Source organism: Notechis scutatus, chromosome 2, assembly GCF_049901735.1.
Source record: "Notechis scutatus isolate UNSWTSFEM ecotype Mainland chromosome 2, rNotScu1.2, whole genome shotgun sequence".
Taxonomy (NCBI): domain Eukaryota; kingdom Metazoa; phylum Chordata; class Lepidosauria; order Squamata; family Elapidae; genus Notechis; species Notechis scutatus.
This window is the reverse complement of record NC_142010.1, coordinates 57,355,883-57,377,734: the sequence shown is the minus strand read 5'-3', so window position 1 is coordinate 57,377,734 and position 21,852 is coordinate 57,355,883. Positions and strand designations below refer to the sequence as shown.

General features: G+C 35.0%; 1 protein-coding gene across 1 annotated transcript in view; it reads right to left on the bottom strand.

Moving 5' to 3' along the window:
- Positions 1-6,944: 6,944 nt before the first annotated feature.
- The window catches only part of WNT7A (Wnt family member 7A), a 44,531-nt gene continuing 29,623 nt past the window's right edge, over positions 6,945-21,852 (bottom strand). Inside the window, exon 4 of the mRNA XM_026676689.2 lies at positions 6,945-9,728. Coding sequence (XP_026532474.1) covers positions 9,249-9,728 — 480 coding nt within the window. The 3' untranslated portion in view covers positions 6,945-9,248. The remainder of the gene's footprint in view (positions 9,729-21,852) is intronic.

Below are 21,852 nucleotides of genomic sequence, written 5' to 3'. Positions count from 1 at the left end.
TGGGGGTGTCAACATTGTTTTTCATAATATTTGTATGGATTGTTGTGGGCTGCCTAACAACATTATATGAAATAGACAGCCACATAAGTCCATTTATAAATAAATAAATATTATCACTTTGATTGATCTTGAGTGCTACTCAGTGGACATTTTCTATAACAAAAGAGGGGGAAAATCAGACCTCCTCTCTAGCACCTTTATTAATTACATTTATTAAGTACATTTTTAATTGCCTTCCACAGAGAACCTGCCCTGCTTTCCATCCAATTTAGAACTCCTGTTTTCCATGGTTCCAAATGAGGTTAAGATTGCCTACATAGAACTGCTGATGAGAAAGGAGGTGATGAGGCTACCATATTTGTACTTATTTCTTTCCTTGGATATAAACACGTATTTGTAGATGATGCAATGACAATTGCAGTGACAATTGAAATATAAATTTAGTCCAATTATTGGCTTTTTACTAGTCCTTATTTACTTAAACCTCGTCTTCAACATGGCAATTATTGAAGAATTTTAAACTGTAACTTTATATATTGGTTATGTCACTATGATGACAAGAAATGAATTTCAAATCCTGATTTGTATTTGTAAAAAATGGATGCACAATTAATATTTAAAAATTTTGCCTAGGAAAATACACTGTGATGTCATTTAACCAGCACTGAAGAATCTGGAGCTTTCTGAATGAGGCTTCCATTACTCTGGTCTTTAGCCAACCTGATTGGAATTAGTAAGAATTCTACATGTGCATACCCCAGCTCTTTGTTTAGTCAATCAATAAATTAGGTTTAAGTCTAAGATTGGATACAAAGGAGTTTTAATAAATGAGACAACATCGCTAAGAATGAACATTTCCTCTTCTAAAATACAAGTTTAGGAAAATAGGAAATAAATTATTATGTATTACTTACAGTTGATGGGCACAATAAGATAGAGCAATCTGTTTCTACAAGACCTAGTTTTAATGGTAAATGTAAGCTGTGATACCATATTTATAAGAAATTGTTATTATACAGAACTTGTGTGTGTAATAGTTGTTTTATATATGTGTGTGTGTGTGTGTGTGTGTTTTCTTAAGTTTTCGTGGGTACTTACATGTATGGTATTCAGCTTTGTTCGGGTATTTTCCCATGTCATTATAGTTGTGCTTTTAAAGTTGTAGCAACGTTTCGGCAGAATCTCATCTGCCATCATCAGGCTTCTGTATTGTGTTCATCTGTGAAGTCTGATGGTGGCAGATGAGATTCTGCCCAAACGTGCTACAACTTTAAAAGCACAACTATAATGACATGGGAAAATACCTGAACAAAGCTGAATGCCATACATGTAAGTACCAAACTGAGAAAATATTAATTAATTAATTATTTATATATATATATATATATATATATATATATATATATATATATATATATTTATATTTATATTTATATATATTTATATTTATATATATATATATTTATATATATTTATATATATTTATATTTATATATATATATATATATATATATATATATATATATATATATATATATATATATATATATATACATACACACAACACACACACACACACACATATACACATATACACACACACATATATATATATATGGATCTTTGGTTATTCGGGTTTCTCCCGCGTAAAATTGGAAGTATCTAGGCGACGTTTCGATGAAGTCTCATTCATCATCTTCAGGCTTGCAGCTGCTTCACATTACTCCGAGAAGCACAAAGCCAAAGACACAAGCCTGAAGATGAAACGTCGAAACGTCGCCTAGATACTTCCAATTTTACGCGGGAGAAAACCTGAATAACCAAAGATCCACATACAAATACCCGTGAAAACCTCAGAAAATATATGTGTGTGTGTGTGTGTGTGTGTGTGTGTGTGTAGGTTCTTCATATGATACAATTACTGATGTAGGGTTTGTTTAATTGTATAATCATTCATGTAATTTTGTTACCATTAAAAGAAAAAAAAGACACCAGATGGGAAACAAGTTCAGGCCGATGTGCTAAATCCAGTTCAAACTCCCCTTATTTAAGCAAGGTCTTATCAAACTCCCAGGGATTTTCTACTTCAGAGTCCTAAGTATGCTTGGAATGAGCTCTTCCCACAGATCCTTCTTCCACTTTTCTTAGCTTTTGTTGTGAAGAGAAGGCAGGAAAGGCAAGAAAGAGGATTCCAAATAACTTGGTCTCTTCTTCCTTCATGTTGCACCCACTGAGTGGGTCAGCCAGGCAGATTCCTAATGTATGGGTTGTATAACGTTGTATGTGTTGTATAACATTGAAGCTTGCCCTCAAAAGGAGAGCATTTTCTCATATTCTCATAGATTTGGGAGTTACTCCAGAACAGAAAGGGAGGATACTTGTGATGCTGAATAGAAAAAGAAATTCCTTTTGCATTCATTGAAAAAGATCCATTCCACCAACACATGAGGGATTTTCCATCCATCATAATGCTAAACATCTTAGGGAGATGGGAGTCTGACCGGCTTCAACTCTCACTTCAGTCTCAGTAAAGCTCGATCTGTAGAACAGCATTTCACCACTTGGGCTGGTAACAAAAATTTAAAGCAATTGGGACCTGCTAAGTCCTTGAATGTAAGATCACCAGGGGATTCCGGGCTGTAGCCTTGACTGGCAAGCTGAAAACCATTGCCTAGATGGGCAGTGGCAATCCTCTTCTGCACTCTTGCTACAAAAACTACACTGCTCCATCTACGGAGCCAGCAGGAGTCAAGCTCTGCTTGAGAGAATCTTTGCCTCTGTCCATTGGACACAAACAGGCATCATTTGAAAAGAAGGAATGGGTTTTTGGAGAAGAGGTTTAGGAAGTATTTCTCAGCTAGAGGCGCATTGATGGAAAAATAATCCCTTTAATAAATTAATTATATGAGGTTTTTAGCCAAATATTTTAGTGCTTAAAAATGGGGTACTGATATAATTCTCAATTTGGGTTGTACTTTTTTTTTCTTTCTCTTGTTCTTCATTCATCAATATGTATATATATTAGCACTCATTTTATTTTCCAAACTGTAATTTGTGTTGAATTCTGCTGTACACTGCTTAGAATCCCTCTTTGAAGAAGATGAGAGGTTTAGAAATATGAAATATAAACATAAATGATATTCCTATATGTATTATATATATTATTTCTAAATCTCCCATCTCCTTCAAAGATAGATAGATAGATAGATAGATAGATAGATAGATAGATAGATAGATAGATAGATAGATAAGATAGATAGAGAGATAGAGATAGATAGATAGATAGATAGATAGATAGATAGATAGATAGATAGATAGATAGATAGATAGATAGATAGATAGATAGATAGATAGATAGATAGATAGATAGATAGATAGATAGATAGATAGATAGATAGATAGATAGATAGATAGATAGATAGATGTAGATAAATTTTTCTGACAATATTTTTCCCAAAAGTAAAACCCCTATTAAGTTGAATCCTCTAAAAAGTAAAGAAGAGGCTAATGTACCAGGAAAAAAATAAAGCTATGAACTGCTACTTTAACATGCAGTAATTAACTACAACCATGATATGGATTTCCTAATAAGATCCAAACTGATTAGCTTTTTTAAACGTTTCTTTTCTATGTTTCTTCCAGGAGCACACAGTGTACAGAAACTCCTGGTTTTTTTCTCCAAATGAAAGGTTTCAGCACCAGGCATAAACTTTTTAGAATAAAAGTAGTGTCGCTGGAATGATAAGAGTGAGAAAATTGGCTGTCTGCAGGACTTTGGCAACTTCTCTAGAGCACACAAGACCCCTCCCATCCCCATCTCCAACTCTCTTTGGGGTAAACAAACCATGCCTTGTTACACTGGCACTAATTTTTTGCATATCGTTAACAATTGTTCTAGGATGTTCTGATTCTTTGTGCTTTGATACTATTTTCATTTAATACAAAGAACTTCCAGATTACTCCCTTGGAAACCAATTGGGGATTTCTGTGTGTCAAAAATTGAGAATAGGAGATTGGGAGGGAAAAAGAGATCAAATCCTTCAGACTGGCTCTGAGCTAAATGGGTCGTGACATTTGATACAACCCAAGTAGTGTGTTAAATACTGTGAGCTACCTGTTGGCATGTGCTGCATATCAATGTTTGTTGGCAAAACTATGACCAGCAAGAAGAGCACTGGGTTGAATGTGCCTAAACTTCATGTGTTTATATATTTTTCTAATTAACTTGCTTCTAGGAGCAACCAATTTAGAATACTCTTCCATGAATATTCATTGCTGCATTTGAGAGTTCACACATTCTTTAGATGCCCTTTCTTGAAAAATCACAATGTCACATTAAATCAAGCAAAAGCTCTTTAAATTAAAATAACTAAACCATTTGTTTCAGATGTGAATTTATAATCCTGAGCACAAACTTTCTAATTAAAGATTATATGCTTATGCTAATATTAGGATAAATAATTTTAACTCATAAAAATAGGGTTTATGATTCTTTTGGTTTCAGGTAATGGTATTTAGGTATTGTATTGAGTAGATATTCTGATGTGTTTTCATTCCTTCCTTCAATCCTTCCTTCCTTTTCTTTCTTTCTTCCTTCCTTTCTTTCTGCCACCCATCACACAAGAAGGGACTCTGTGGTTCACAACAATAATTTTTTGCATTGCTGTTGTTAATTATGTTTATTTTAAACTGCTAGTTGCTTTGTAGGACATAGAATAAGTTGTGCACAACCTACTCAAGCATCAGTAGTTCATTTTATGCTGAAGCTGTTCTTCCCACATATAGTGAAGTTTGCAATGGCAGTAAGGAAATAAAATAGTTTGCATGTTGAGCTTCTTATATATTGTGTAGGTTTTATCAATGGGCTGAAATAAGATGTGACATTATTCTTATGTTTATGAAAAGGCTTACACTGATCTTTCCTGGAAAGAGTAGGACTGTCGTTCCATTTAAAGAAAATTAGCTAATTCTATATATCATAACATCTCAGTTTGGACATTAAAGCAAGATGGAGCCACTGTGACCATCTCAAGGGAAACATGGGGGTGGAGAATATACTAAAGGTGATGGTGCTTGTCATTAAAACCATCCCTAATATCCCTTTGGAGTAGTGTGAAGCGTGAATTGGCAATTGGATAGGAGTACTCCAGGTACTCTACTCCTATTGAAATGACTGTTCAAATACACACAAAATTGATGGTGTGGAATAAACATTTTTGTGGTACTTTTTAAGACTTTCCTCATTCTGTCATTTTAACATTAAATCCATACAAAGTCAGTGGGTGAAATAAACATCCACTACAGATGTGGAATAGGGCACCACTAGTGTATTTTATCAGATTCCAATGGAACTGTGGAAAAATTAAACTAGACCCTGTGATCAATAGTAGACAGAATGAAGATAAATACATTGAGATTAAATTCAGATCAGAAATACAGTTGCAAATGTATTGCTCTCCTGTAGGATTAAGTAGTATGTGGCCTTTTTGGATGGGATTTCACTTCCTCTTAAAGGTCATGATTCAGACGCTCAAATCAAAATATTTATTACATTCATAGACCAGCATAGGAGTTCAGACACTAGATTTTGGTGTTCAACTGAGATTAGTGATCACACTTAGATTTTAATTTTAGCCATTTTCTGGGTAGGAATGATTGGCTACAATAATAGGCATCTGCTTAATGGTCCATTTACATTTGTGGTGTTTTGTATATGCCTGAGGTACATTTTTGTAAATTACAGTTAATTCAAAATGTAGCAGCTTAAAATGCATCAAGCTAGTAGAGAATAACTCATCATTTTGAAACAGTGCACTGGCTACAATGGTCAGTTGCCAAGTTCCAATTAAGGTCTTGGAGTTTCATTTAAAGACTTAAGAATATTTGAAACACTAAGGATACCCTTCTTCCAAATTGCAACTATTAGAATCCTTACTGAAGACACTTCTCAGTGCTCCAGTTTCTCCTGTAAAAGTATTTTCTATTTTTCAGCTGCAGGAAGATGAAGATGAAAATGGGGGGGAGGAGGAGGAGAATTTCATTTCTCATTTCTTTATGATGGTTCCATGCTTTATTTTTCCTCAGTGATAATGACAATATTCTGAAAAGAATAGTCCTTTTGTCTTTGAGGGACTCTTACCTTTGCTCTCTAACACCTTAATAAGAGTAGCTCTCATGGTTCTGACAGAAAGTTGACAGTAGCTGCATTTAGCAAATTTTATGTTCCATGGAGTGTTAAATGGCCAGTGGCCTTGCTCCTTTGGGAGTAACAATCAAAGTTTAACTTGACCAGCAAGCTTACATGCAATAAAATTAAATTGTATGATTTCTGCCCTGATTTACATAGTATATTATTTGTATGCAATTTCTGTGGTTTAGCAGATTTTAAAATGTCAAGGCTAGAAATGGCCTATTTCACATTGGCCTGTAAATGATTTGCTTTGTGCTGATTTTCAGTTAACTTTGAAGTTCATTATTTTATTCAGTGTCTCTAAATAAACTACTAGATTCATAATTTCTGGTTGGGAGGTCAGTCTATTTATGGAACAGACTGACCTCCCAACTTGGTAGTAGGCCATTTCAGCACTGGACCCTTATTTAGAAGTTTATTTTAATTAAACTCACCTGTGTAATTGGAATAATGGGTTTAGGTATTTGCTTTGTTTTAAATGCAGAAAGGTCGGATACAACTATTTGTATGCAATTCCTTTTAAAATTTTACCTCAGTTCTAAAATCTTTACTTTTCAATATAACAGTATATCAAAATCAGCCTGGGATATAAAGAGCCTTACCTGGGCTGTTTTTGGAAAGCAATGTTCAGGAAAATGAGAGAGTTTAGCAGAATGGCATTTTACATAGTTTAAGAAGTTAAGAAAATTTCCTTCCAGAAAGGGAAATGAACAGTCCATCCAGGTACAAACACAGATGTCATCTTAAGCTCTATTCTTTAAGTCCCTAAAATTAGAAGCGTGTCCCCAATGTTCTTGTTTTTCCCTCACAAAAGTACATTAGCAGAATACTTCATATCACTGTGTAAAACATACTGCAAATATATGGAACAGATTCTCTCTCTTTTTAAAAAAAATTTCCTTTGATGTGTTTCTTGTGCAACCTGCTGTTAAATACCCAAAAGAAAAAGAAAAAGACCAAAACATCTAGTTTGTCTCCTGTGTGGTGATAACATGGTATCAGTTTGCAGAGAGCCAGAATTACTAATAAATTATAAACTTGGGGATCAAATGCTAATGGATCCTGGCAGAATGATCACAATGATGCCACAAAAGCAAACTATTTAATTGAGCATAATTGCACTAGAAAATCTTAGGGATAAGAAAGGAAATGCCGAAGTGTAAAAACCAAACACTACAAAAGAAGCAAGTGGGTGGGAGAAATAGATGGGTAATTGAAAGCTTTTTTTAAATATGACTTGAGAATATTTGGGAGGCAGGGAATGGAAGAGTAAGGGAAATGCCAAAAACCAGTTGGACAAAACCCTTTTTGCCTTATCTATGAGAATCAGATGATGTGTGTCATGCTAGTTTTTATAGTCATCACCCACAGTCTTACCCTGATAAAATCAAATTTGACAGTAGCACAATATAGAGGTTTAACTGACAGCACACACAGCACATTTGCTAGTCATAATGCCACAGTTTAATGACTGACGCATCTGGGAAGCTAATTCAGATTTTTTTCTCTTTCTCTCTCTCTCTCTCTCTCTCTCTTTGAATGGGATAAAGGAGCATCCAGTTAATTCCAACCATCAATTCAAGCCTTGTGACAAAACTGATGCTACATACTCTGTTCTTGTTCTGCATATTCTGCAAATTGAACTATAGGAAAAGAGCCACTTTGTACATACATCCGGAGAGAAAATTCATTTTGTATTTTGTATATACACCACCTTGTTACTTTTTATGTCAACGAAGTAATTGGCCTTAATTGTTAAATAGCCTATGAATTACAAATGCTTTGCCTGTTTTGAGAAAAATTACAGGTTACAGAATTTTACAAGCAGATATAGTATAAATAAAATATTCATATAAAAATAGTCTCTTACAAAATATATTCTTTTATCCCATGGTTCATTTTCCAAAGGTGGAAACTTGTCTGGCATTTTGCATTGATAGATCATGTACTATTTCCAACTGGATTTTTGAAATGATCTTTTTAAAAAAATTGGAAAAATTGTGTACTGTGATATATAGAGGAATGAATAGCAATTTGAGATTCCAGACAACTAGCAGCATACAGCCCAAAAATTATAAAAGATGCCTGCTTTTGTACTTAATACCTGCAGAAACTATCCTGCATTTGCAACTAGTAGAAATACCTAAGTAAACAATAATATATACACCTCAAGGGTTTTCCCCTCTACTGAATCTACAAAAATGATTCCACAAAAAAGCAGGCTAAACTTTAATTGCAGAATGCTTCCAAAAAATGGTGGTAGAGGGTTTTTAATTAAATAAATTAATATTAGTTTTATCTGCAAAAGTGATTAAATATTGCTATAATTATTATGCCGAGATTTCCCAACACACTGTGTTAAAATCAGCAGCAGAGCAGAAAAGCAGCTAAACCAGTGTTTATATGGGAAGCACCCATTGGTCTACTTGCATTAGCACAGGCTGAAGAATGGGAATACAAGGAACAACCAACAAGGAACAACCAACAGAAGTTTTTCACAAATGTAGAAATCCCTACAACTGCATAACCCACACTCTTTCAATGGAAATTCACACAGGTGCGTTGTCGCCCAATTGTGGACAAAGCCCCTCTTAAAATATGAGGTTTTTTTTCTCAGATCACACTTTAGGCATGTTGCATGGTCTTTTGATCCCTTTCATCTGGCCTCATGAATGCCTCCTCCAAGGAAATTCAACTTTTCCCAGAATTTTAAGGCAGTCCGTAATGTTTGGATGGCCCAGATTATTTGAGTATTTCTCCAATTTATTTTATTTTTGTATAATTTATGTTAGCTAAAGTTTTGCATTAGGCAAATAGCTTGTTTCTGGGTTCCTTTTAAAATACCTGGGTGTAGTTTTTGGGCTATTCCCAAAAGTCTTTGACCAATATCCACATAAACACTGTTAAAAAGGGAGGAGGGGAAATGGGATTATTTTACTGGATTTTCTTTTGGAAACCATTTGGGCCTTTGCTACAGTATTATTTAGATACACTGAGCTTATGTGCAAAAAGAGGTGTGTACTCCAAGGCTTTAGGTTGCCCTGCCAAAGCCACACTTTCATTTACAGGTGTAGACTTCTGTTCGTTCACTGCATGTGTTACATTTGACATAACAGCACCAGTGAAATTTGCAGTTGCACTGCCAGACTCTGGAATATTGATGAGTATTATAACCTCGTCCACAACACATCAGGTCACAGCCATTGGTCTGCTGGGCTGTTTTGTTGCACATTCTGCCCTGCGTACCCACACTGCCAGTCATAGGATCCTCTTCACAGTAGTTGGGTGATTTCTCTATGTAGACTAAGTCTGTATCCATCGGTTTACGATAGGAGAGTGGTTTCTTTATCTTCAGAAAAGTGGGACGCTTATTACGACTTGCCCGCACAGGTTCAACCTGAACAGCTTCATTGTATTTGTCCTTAAGGATGTAGCCCAGCTCCCTGAATTGAGGAAGAGTTGTCCAGCATGTTTTAGTAGTGCATGATCCTGACACTCCATGGCACTTACATTCCAACTTCATGTTCTCTTCAAGGATCTGGAGTGAAAAGAAAAGAAGATATGATGTTTGAAACAAAGAAGGAAGAAAGGTTTGAAGGCAGAATTAAGTTATTTAAGAACTCACAATCCAGTACAATTACCCACACTTCTGTTTTTACACCACCTACACGATGCTTTCAATGATGAAAATAAACATGTTTCAAAAAACCAGAACAGACACGCTATACTAGCAGTTGTGTTATGGTTTGTGTTATCAGATTGTGAAGTATTGCAAATTTAGCTCAATTGTATTTTAACTCCTTGCAAATTGTTCTGTTCAAAAAAAGGATTGTAACTCTGAGATATTTTTTTATAGAATTTGTTCCAAGTTTTGAAATATAAAGTTAACCTACTTATTCATTAAAAATATATTATTTTCACCAAGTCTAATAAATAAGAAATAAATTGAGTATGAAAATATATTGGACAAACCTAACCATAGCAAATGATCGTACAGAAAGATAGATATTCCATTTTGCAGTAGGAGAACCATTGCATCCCGCCCAAAAATATGTGCTAGCTGAGATATTCAAAACTGTCACTATCATCAAAAGTGAAGTACAGATAGAAATATAGAAGCAATCAAACAATACTTTTTCTTACAAAAATATTAGAAATTTGAGAAGAAATCTAAATATATGCCATGTTTCCTTTCTCTTTCTGCAATGTGTGTGTGTGTATATATATATAGTACATAAAACAACTTTGAGATAAGTTGGGCTGAGTGAAACTGATTGGTCCAAAGTCAAATATCAGGGGACTTGAATCTGAATTTTCCTAGCCCAAGTGAGCCATTACAGTACATTGACTTTCAATTCAGATCAAATGGCTAAATGCCAAGAAATATTCTTTATTTTTGCAAACAAACAAAAATAACAATAAAACAGAACAAATAAGGTAGTGAAAAGCTCCACAATTTAGAAATTAAATGTTCTGGAGAACTTTAAAATATTCCATTCATACCCTTCCTCCAAACCATCCCAACCTCTTTTAGATCAAGGCATTTTGAGAATGTCTCAGCAATGTTTGAAGTAAATCCCCTAAAGTGGAAGTGAGTTGAGGTGTTCCAGGCTTAGTTTGTTCCTATCTTCAAGACGTCTCAAACTGCTTCTAATCCAGAAGATGTTTTCCTGGAAGCCACCAAAGCACTTTGAAACACATAGACCAGAAGAGTTTCAGTATGTTCCAGAGGTGGAATAGAATGTTTCAGAGGGTTTTTTTTACAATTCCAAGTTAATCAGTTTTTCTCTTTCCTAAGAATAATCAATAGTGTATATGTCCAGTTGTTCTCTTCAATAATACTGAACAGAACACAGTGAAAGTTGCATGGAAACAAAGTTTGAATATATATCTTCATTTTATACCTAGAAGTGCCATTATCCTTAGTTTCTACATTTATTTTCATCCTTTATTTTCTATTTTCTAATTTTCATGACGTTCCAAAATTACATTGTGCTAAACTTCACTGCTCTTTTACATGCCGATTTACCGGTTGATTTGCTATGGGGTCATACCTGGTCCAATTTCTTACCTATCACAATCATTTTATGTATCATTTATAACAAAATAAATAAGTTTCCAAGGTTTTGGCAAGAAACAAAAATATGCCTGAATTACACATGCAGGCAGCCCTATCGTTAGGAAGTTTTAAAAGACCTGACTCCCTTAAAGAATAGTAGAGAGAAATTCAAAATTCTAAGGCCCTTCCAAATCATTTTTGAAATACAGCCTGAAAACAGAGCATTGTAGGAAGGCTAAAGTAGGATCTATCACAAGAAAATCCTACACATAGAGTCTAGTCTAGTATCTATAGGTAATTTAAATAAGAACACTTAAATAAGATTTCCAGTTTACCGTCCATTGAATAAGTTGCATGCTCAGAAGCACAAAACATACCTTGAGATGTAAAAAGGATTTTAGACTGGGAGCGCAACCATTTAATGCTGCTGTTCCAAGGATTATGATTTTCTTTATGTACACCATAGTGCACATTATTCTAATCAAATTGTAATGTTATAAATTATGCTTTAGGCTTTGCTACATCCTTCGCCTTTCCCTTCACACATACCCAAAAGGGGACAAGGACAATAACCTAATCTGCACTCATTTTAAAATCTCATAGTTCTGTACTGTGATTAAGCTTGTGGCATTGATGAAAGTAGGCTACACTTTTACAGTGTCCAAGTTCCAATTCAGCCCATGGATAGACGGAGACATGACTGCAGAGGGAATCAACAGCTCCATTTGAAAGAGCTGAGTAAGCTGCTGCAGAGGATCAGTAGCTGAAAAGTCTCGTGACATATGTTGAGCTTGCTATTCTCCGGATTGTATATTGATGCCAGCTGGAACAAGTCCTGTCTAAATCTTTCTGATACTTCCTCCCAATTTCACTACTCCCAACCTCAACTTTGAAGTAAACTTTCCTTTCCTTTTTTCCGAGAGTTTTGATAGATACATTTTAGACACAGATGAATGTATATCGCTGGTAGGGATATGCACTGACAATAAGATTTGGGTCGGGCACAAGTTTGTTCTCTCGCGAAATAGTAAAGTTTAACTTAGGAAAAATCAGAGATTTTTCTTGATCCAGGATCCAAATCTAATGTGAGTTGCCCCTTTTCCAATGTCTCTAATGAATGTGGAACTTAAAGTGCTTTTACTACTTTTGTGAGGTGCTCTACTTTAACTAGCTTCTCAGTCTCAGTATATTATTATGGTATTCGGTGTTCCCAAAAAATTGTGACAAGAGTTGAGCTATACTGGTTACAGGTAACCTTTCAATTACAATCACGATTGAAACCAGAATTTTCCTTGCTAAGCAAGGCAGTTGTTAAGTAAGTTGCACTTGGTTTTACAACCTAGTTTGCCACAGTTGTTAACCAAATTACTGCAGTTGGACCATATAGTCATTAAGAGAATCTGGCTTCCCTGTTGACTTTGTTTGTTGGAAGCCGGTTGGGAAGATGGAGATCACACAACTCCGGGATATTGCAATTGTTGTAAACACATGCCAATTGCCAAGTGCCTGAATTCTGATCATCTGAGCGGGGTGATACTGCAATGGTTGTAGATGTGAGAACTGATTGTAAGTCAATTTTTATAGTGCCAATGTGTCACTAAATGAAAGGTCATACATCAAGGAATACTTATATGTGTTTGTTGCCTCAGTATCATAGGTGAACTGAAGAGAAGCATCTTCCTTGAAGCATTTCAAAAAGATACTTGACTCAAAGCTTCGTGAAAGCAATGCATACCTTTAAAACTCCACATGTCACTATAACCTTTTAACTTTTTTTATAGAATGGAATTAAATGTTCAGATATTTTAAATGCTTCTGAGTGGAATCTTTTGCCCAGTTTCTGAAAAAACAGTAGCAGTGGTTTTAGAGCTAAGCTCCATGTAATTAAACCAGAAAGTTCCTGTACTTGTTGATTCTAAAATGTGTTTAAACACGATAAATTAGCCTCTGTTTCTTAGCGCACAATTTCTATGAAAATTGAAGTTATTGTAGAGGTGCCCTGCTGTCAAGAGACCTCTCTAATTTAGATTTAGGTAGATTAAGAGATTTCAGAGTTTAAATTGTGATTTTTTTCTAAAAGGAAAATAACTGCTTTTAACTTCATTGAAACTTGGCCATAATTATATAATATTTGCTATATGGGAACTCCTTAATAGCGTAAGATTCTGTTAGGTTCAGAAAAGTGAATTCTAGTTCTCACAGTGTATACAAGTATTTTCATTTGAAGCTCATTCCTAAATCAACTAATGTTCCCTAGAGAACTTCTTCTGAACTTCAGAAGTGGTTCTTAAAATATTCCACCCAGCTTTATTCCTTCTCCCATCTGCTTTTCCTCCCTCTGCACATTCTCTAGATGTATTTACCTCTCCACACTGCTCAGACAATGAGTCTTCCAGTGGTCCCAATTCTGTTCATTCAAAGCCAGATCAAAGCTTCCTCTTTTTACTTGGAACTGGAGCAAGTCCCATGCCTTCAGAAGTTGCCTCCAGAAGTTGTAAATGCTCCAACACTGGAAGTTTTTAAGAAAAGATTAGATAACCATTTGTCTAAAGTGGTGTAGGATTTCCTGCCTAAGCAGGGGGTTGGACTAGAAGACCTCCAAGGTCCCTTCCAACTCTTCTATTCTATTCTATTCTATTCTATTCTATTCTATTCCATTCCATTCCATTCCATTCTATTCTGGCTAACAAAGACAATCCTGTTCTCAGTAAGAAATGTATTGTTTGAGGTATCTGAAATGGCAGCTTCTTAAATGTGTTAATCTTTTCTGTGATATTTTCAACTCCCTCTCCTGGAATACAAAACTGCACCCTGACCCAAAGCCAAAATCACCAAGATATTGCTACCTCTGTCAGCTTTTTAGCCATCTTAATACTGCTATCTCTGACAGCTTTTTAAGGGCATTTCACCTTCTGCCCACAGCCGTTCTGGTGGGCCAATACCAAAAAGTACTCTATGAGCTAAGACTGTGTCCCTGAAGACAAGAGGCTATGCAACATCTCATGACCTGCTACACTTTACTATCTGTAAGGATTCTAAGATCCTAATGTTGTTAGTCTGATTGTAAAATTAAGAAAGACATTGAATGAGGGTTAAAAAGGAAATATAAATTATGAGTTTTTGCTGATAATTATGGAAAAAAAACTTTTAAAGAAAGGGAATGATTAATGGAAAGATTAAAGGATTTTGGTGCATTAGCTGGATTTAAAATTAATAATGAGAAAATGAAGATAATAACCAAAAAACCATGAAGATGGAAGAGTAAAAAAGTTTTAAGATTGAGAAAAAAAAGAAATACTTTGGTATTGCTATGACAAATATAAATTATGTTAAGTCATGGAAGGAAATTAGGAAGGATATTAAGAAGGATGAGAGAAATTACAAGTGTCATTGGTGTGGAGAATATCTGTGTAAAAGATAAAAGTATTATGGAGAATCGTGGTTTTGCTTTGAACAATACAGCTATTTTAGCAACTGAGACATCATTGAATGACAGAAAGATTTATTTAGGTTTGTATGGCAAGGGAAGAAACAAATGGGTAAATATAAAATCCTCCAAGATGCAAAAGAATAACAAGGATTGCAACTGCCTGACTTGAAATTGTATTTTGCAGTCTGCTACTTGATTTGGATGAAGGAGTGGTTACTGCTGACAAATAAAAGAATTGGAGAACTAGATGAGCACAGCCTGAGGTTTGGATGGCATGACTTTCTATGGTACAATAAAGTTAAGTTTCATATGGTTGTTTAAAATTGCTATGCTTAGAAATACCATATTGAGAATATGAAATTGATATAAACCCAGATTGTATTTGAAGAAGACTGCATGGATCTCAGCACAAGAGGCATTTTATAGAAAAGAAACAGCAGGCAAAGACGGTAGTTAATCTATTGAGAATTGTTAAACAAGAGTATGGAGAATATGAGATGCAATTAGGAGGTCAATTGACTTCAGAGGGATTTAGTTTTCATGGCTTTCGTGTGCACAGTTAAGAGAAAGATTTAAGATAGACAACAGGATATTTGGAATTAAACAGCACAAGACAGAATTTGAAATTGAATTACATACCAAGAAAATGTAATTGCTAAAATGTATATATTTTTGTTTAAATTTCATACAGAAGAAGTAAAAGAATATCATAAAATGAGAAAATGTCTGACTGAATGGACTGAATTTTACATTATAATATAAAAGAGAATGTTTGTAAAAATAATGTATCTTTGATAGATGACTCCAGAAAAATTATCTAGAATGTATAACAGTACTTTGAATTTATACTGAAAATGTGGAAAACATAGAGGATTGTTTTATTATGCCTAGTGAACTTGCAAAAATGTCAGAAAATTTTGAGTTCAAATTCATGCAGTGATACAAATAATTTTTACATTATTTTGAATATTCAAAATAATTTGAATAATTGAATAATTGAAACCAGAACTCTTCTTGTTGGGACTACAGTAATGGATAGATAACTAGAAAAGAATGATGGAATATTGCTTTCTACATAAAATGACTGCTGCAAGATTATGCTGTGCATAAAAATGGAAAGACTCTGAAATACCCATAATGGAAGAATGTATGGTAAAGATGACAATATTAACAAAATGCCAAATATGACTTGCTGCATTAGAAAAAGGGCAATAACTACATTTATTACTAGCTGGACACTCTTTTTTGCTGAAAAACTGCATTAATTGGGTATTTAAAAGATTGGACTGGAAGAATGGAGAAAACTGGCAGAAAATCTTTTGAACTGAAAACCAGAAAAGTACTCCTGTTTCAGACCAACATAATTTTAGGGTGTTGATCAAATACAAGATATCTGAAAAATGACTTCATTCAGAAAATGACTAGAGTCAAATTTAAATTATCCTTATAAACAGCATCATCACCAAATGGATTTGTAACTGGCTAACAAACCATATTCAATAAGTAGTTCTTGAAAGTATTATATATACATGGTGGGAAGTAAGCAGTGGGGTATCACAAGGTTCCATTAAAAGCTGGAGATTAAAACATATAAAGAACAATTGCAGGAACTCGATATAGCTAGTCTAGAAAAAAGAAAGATTAGGAATGACATGATAGTAGTGCTCCAATATTTGAGGGACTACAACAAAGAGAAGTGGGCCAATTTATTTTCCAAAGCACCATTCTTGCAAATGACAAGAAACAAACATGCCACTTGTAAGAAAGCTGCAGAATTACAGAAGAATGTGTGTATGGCTTTTCATACTAAGCATCACCAAAATGGTCTGTTGCAGAGTGGGAGAAAGCAATAATGAATCCCTTTGCCCACCCCACACTATAGTGGAGTGGGAAGTACCAAGTCCTGCAGAAATTAATGTATGATTATTTGGGTATATGAGTTACATAAGATGCCAATGTGCAAAGATTCCACCAGAATGAATATCTGGATGTCAAATACCAAATTCTTATCCATTTAATTTGTTATTTGTGTTAATATCTTGTAATCCAATATTTGCCCAGCTTCGTGTCTTTGATCATCATCTGCTTCAAGAAGAAGAGGAGAAAAGAGCCTGAGAAAGAGATCAGTATACTGTCTACCCTGCTATGCCAGTCTGTTTTAATCCCAGTCACTTGACATTTGTACTTTAAAGGATGGTCTGTTATGGTTCACACATGTGAAGAAGTAGGCATTTGTTTACATTACTTTTTTCTTCTGCTTAGATTTTTTTTGTAGTATAGGCAAAGAAATCCCTGGGAAATCTTGCCATCTCAAAGTAGTCCCATCACAAGTTCTGTCTTTTCTGTGCTGATCCAGAAGTTCTGCCTTAAATTCTAGGAATTCTCCATCCCTACTGAACGGAGGAGAGCATTAAATGAGGCATAAATGAGGTTTATCTATTTGTTGTCTTCTCCAGCACTAACAAGTCAGTTTATGCTGATTTGGAGGCAAAACTATATTAAAGAATATAACAATTGAGAAAGTGGAGTCCTTAATTCTCTCTGAGCTAATTGCTTGCTTACAGATGGTTTTGTATCTGACTAAGTAACATAAACAGAACTAGTGAATGTGAAGTTCATTCCCTGTTTAAGTGTTTATATTCTGTATATATAGTAGCTTATCCTACCAATGTTGATGAATGGATATTTTTCTCCTTGGTAATTCCTTGATTAGGGAATTGTTTTCTGATTCATTGTGTGTAAAGCAATAACACAATTGTGTGTTATTGCTTTATACACAATTACACATTACTCAAAAGAAACAATAAAAAACTAAGAAGAAAACAAAAAGATCAGAAATACATCCTCTCCAGCAATCTATACCTAGATAAATACCAGATAAATATCCAGATTAACCAGGTAAACACTCAGATTAACACCTTTCTTTTTCCATTTTTTTCTTTCTTTGTCATAGCTTTCTTACATGCTCCAAGCTACTTTATGAGGCTTTCCAGATTTCTAACAAGGTGCAAAGAAGAACAACAAAGATGATAACAAATTTGGAATGTAAATTGTATGATGAATGGCTGAGAGAACTAGGTGTGTTTATCCTAACAAAAGGAAAGCTTAGAGGAGACAAGATAGGAATCTTAAAATACTTGAAGGGCTGTCATAGGGAAGAGGGCATCAATTTATTTTCCATAGCACCTGAGGGCAGGTCAAGATGCAATGAGCAAAAGCTCATCGGAGGAAGAGATCCAATCTCAAAATAAGGAGGAATTTGCTGACAGTGAGAATAATTAATCAGTGGAATAGCTTGCCTCCGAAAGTTGTGGTTACTCCATTGTAGGAGGCTTTCAAGAAACAACCGGACAACCATTTGTTCTGGATGGAATAAGGACTCCTGCCTTGAGCCTTCCAAGACTTCCAAGATCCCTTCTAACTCTATGATTCTATGATTCAAGGACCCACAATAGCCCAGCAAGGAATTACCTACTCAGACAAACAAACAGTAAATAGCTGAATTGAGGAACTAACAAAAACACTGCCACCAACAGTGACAGGGCAAACCAGTTGTCTATAAACATGGAGCAAACGAACTTCCTTCTAGAGCTGATGATGCCATGTAGTTGGGCAATGAAATTTTGGCAAGAAAGAAACCAAGCTCAGAGGGCAACAAGGATCCCCAAAACTAGACTCTGCTCCATCTACAGTCACTTTTCCAAAGGGATGATGGAGGCAAAAGTCACTGGGAATAAGTTGACAATTTATTGTGAGATTTTTTTGCTATTCCTCTAAGTTGTTTATCTGTATCAATTTGACAAATCAAATCAAACAGAACAAATAAAATTATATTTTTTATCTATAAAGTGGAAACTGGAAGTTACTGGTAAATATTTTAAGTAGGAGTTTGGTCTCATTTCATTCCAAAAGAAACATTCAGATTCTAGGAATGTATGTATGTTTGTATCTGTGAATATATAGAACTCTATACAATACTTATATAGCAACTTTTCTAGGAAGTTTTCAAAGGTAACACTTTTATTAACTAGGCTTTAAACTTTAACTTGCTTTCTGCAATTAAAACTAAGTTTCCCCAATCTTATCTTCGAACACACCAATGCTAATCTATCTTGCTGCCGTTGAATCCTCACTTACTTATTACTTCACTTACTATCTTGCTGCACTTTGAATCCTCACTTTTGATCATGGCAACTAAAAAGGAATAAAATTTGACAGGAATTGTTGCCTGCCATTTCACCATTATTATCAAATGAAAAGAAAAGTCAAGAAGAGTCAAATGTTTTGAATTAATTTTTGATCAAAATAGATAAGCTAGTGAAACAAAATTCTAATGGAAGTTAATTAGAGGCATAAGATGTAGTAACAGGTGGTACTTGGTGGCACAGTGGTTAGAATGCAATATTGCAAGCTAATTCTGCTGACTACCAGGACCGGCTCAAGATTGACTTAGCCTTCCAGCCTTCTAAGGTCTGTAAAATGAGGACTCAGATTATTGGGGGCAATATGCTGACTCTGTAAACTGCTTTGATGGGGCTATAAAAGCAGTATATAAGTCTAAGTGCTGTTGCTATTGCTAAAAGTCAGAAAAAACAAATGGCAAACTTTGCTGCCCTTTGTAATATGTACATGTATTATAATCTATATTCTTTCCAACTGCAGGACACAATAATGAAAGAGGTTGTTATATAAGAAAATGAAAAATTAATTTAAAAGGTTATATAACTCTTTATCCTCAAATTTCTCAACATGAATTTATAACAGCCAAGAAAAAGTGTTCCAGCTCTCGATATATACTCTGGTGCCAATTCTGGCAGCAAACAAGACCATGAAGCCTCAGTAGCATAATGACAGGGTCTGAAGATATGTTATAAGGGCATCATAGGATCAACAGTTATTTTGTGGACCTAGATTGCCACCGCTGCATCATAAAGATGCCTCCTCAAAACACACTTAGAAACGAATTCTGCTGTAATCAATTGGATTAACTTTTAAATAAAACTGATTGGAAGTAAGGATACATGTAAGATTTAGATTGTTTCATAAAAACATAACATTAGAATTCCTTCTTTGTGTAGCATCTTTTATAATCACAAAGGTCAGAAAGATATATGCATAGTAGAGTAATAGCTACGGTATACTACATCGAAGAGCACCTTCAACCTTTGGCTTGTGTCTTCAGCAATACAAAAGGCTGCATGGAAGATTTCAGATCAACATCTAGCTGCACAAGCAGTTCTCCCACACACAAACACCTCGCTCTGTTGGATAGTGGCCAAAAACTTGAAGGCTTTAAAGCAAAGATCAGCAATGTTAAACAACAGCAAAGTCAGAAAATGGCTTTTAAATGGCATGATTAACACCTGAGCTTCAAGGCCTAGGTGGCTTTGTGGCTGATACCATAATATCACTTGATTCCAGAGGTATCTGAGCAACCTCCATCATTTTTTTAATTATTCAATAGGAGGATGTTCTTCTAGACTTCCTGGAGTCTATGGCAATTTTCAAACGTTCCAAACATATGAAGGCATTTAAAGCTTTTTCTGCTGGCATGACTTGAGATAGCTGACTGCTACAGCACATATTTTTGGTTTCCATACTAGTACAGCAGATTTTCTCTCTTCAAAGATACCTGACTTAAAGGCCAGACTAACACTGGCACATCAAGAGTGGGGGAGGGAAGTTTCCCTTTGTGATGCTATCTCCATGATCCTATTCTAGCATGGAGGACATGCTTTGTTAGCATGTGTCCTTTGTTCAACCACTCCTTGTTTGCAATTACTTTTTTCCATGGTTAAAATGGCAGCTTATGGCCCTCTCAAGCAATTTGTGTTGGAATTCAGAACAACAAAACTCTAACGAGAAGAGTAAGAAGATAATTTAAAAACTCTCATCATTAATACTATTCAGGGTGTCCATGCAGAGGACCATTATATTAAAATGCAGCTGTTAACTGGGTGATCAAAGTCCAGCCACTTTTTAACAGGCATGATACATCCATTAAAAGACAGAGCATTCAATTGTCCAGTCGCATCTGCCATTTTGATGTTGTTCACATACAGAGAGATATGTAGACAGCCCTGGTTGTATTGGAAATATTGCAATGACAGGAAAGAAAAGGCTTATTGGTATTTTTTTTTTTAAAAAAAAAGCTAGGCTAGCTATCTGTGAAACCAATAAAATTATTCAGATTTAGGAGTGCAACATGTAAATGCATAAGTCATTGATCATTTGAATAGCCTATGAGGAGATTCCTTGAAAGTTTGGTCATGTATTGAACCTTTAAATTTATCTTCTGGTTTCTTTTTCTCTCCTCATTAATTCATTCTTCTGCTACTAAAGTTAATGTGGTCAAAGATGATAAAAGCCTGGGTCCATTTCTAAATTCATGTAACCTATTTTACAAAACACCCTCAGATCGTAAACTGAAGATAATAACCAGTTGGCAGGTATTTGTTGAAAGAAGGAACATTCCTCAAAGTAAGAGTTGTCAGGAAGATAATATAGATATAGATATATATCTCATTTCTTAGATTTTATGCTTTACTGGAGAAAAAAATTGGCACAGAAGGTAGGGGAAAGACTGTGGCTTTGGGGCAGAACACGTGCACAGAAGGAGTATCTGGTTCAATCCTTCAGGCCTTTAGACATGGCTGTAAAGAATCCAAATTCAGTCCTAGAAAGCCACTAATAGTAAGAATAATCCTGAGCTACATGGAGAAACAAACCACCTCAATATAACTCATTTACCAGTATCCAAAATTGTTCATCGCCACATAACATTTTAAAAACTGAGGGTAGTTCAATTGCTCTTAACTTTTTTATCTCCTTTAGAATAAATTGGTACTTCTGTGTATTCCTATTGTAAGTTATGACCTCATCTTTGATAACTGCACATTGCATTGTTCTTTGTTGTATTTGCTTCAACTGTTTGATGCCTGAGATTTCAATTCAAGTGCTGAAGGAAATGTAAAGGGCTCCCAGCACACGACATGATAGGATTACTAAGTCAGATCACCTAAGTCCTGCAATGAAGAGGCACATCAAATAAAAAGCCACCTTGATAAGTCCTTGGTTACAGGAGTCTTCTAATGCAGCCTGGGTCGTAATTTATCACAATGACTCATAATGTGGTGTTATGTGTAATATGATGTAATGCTGATGCAAAATTCC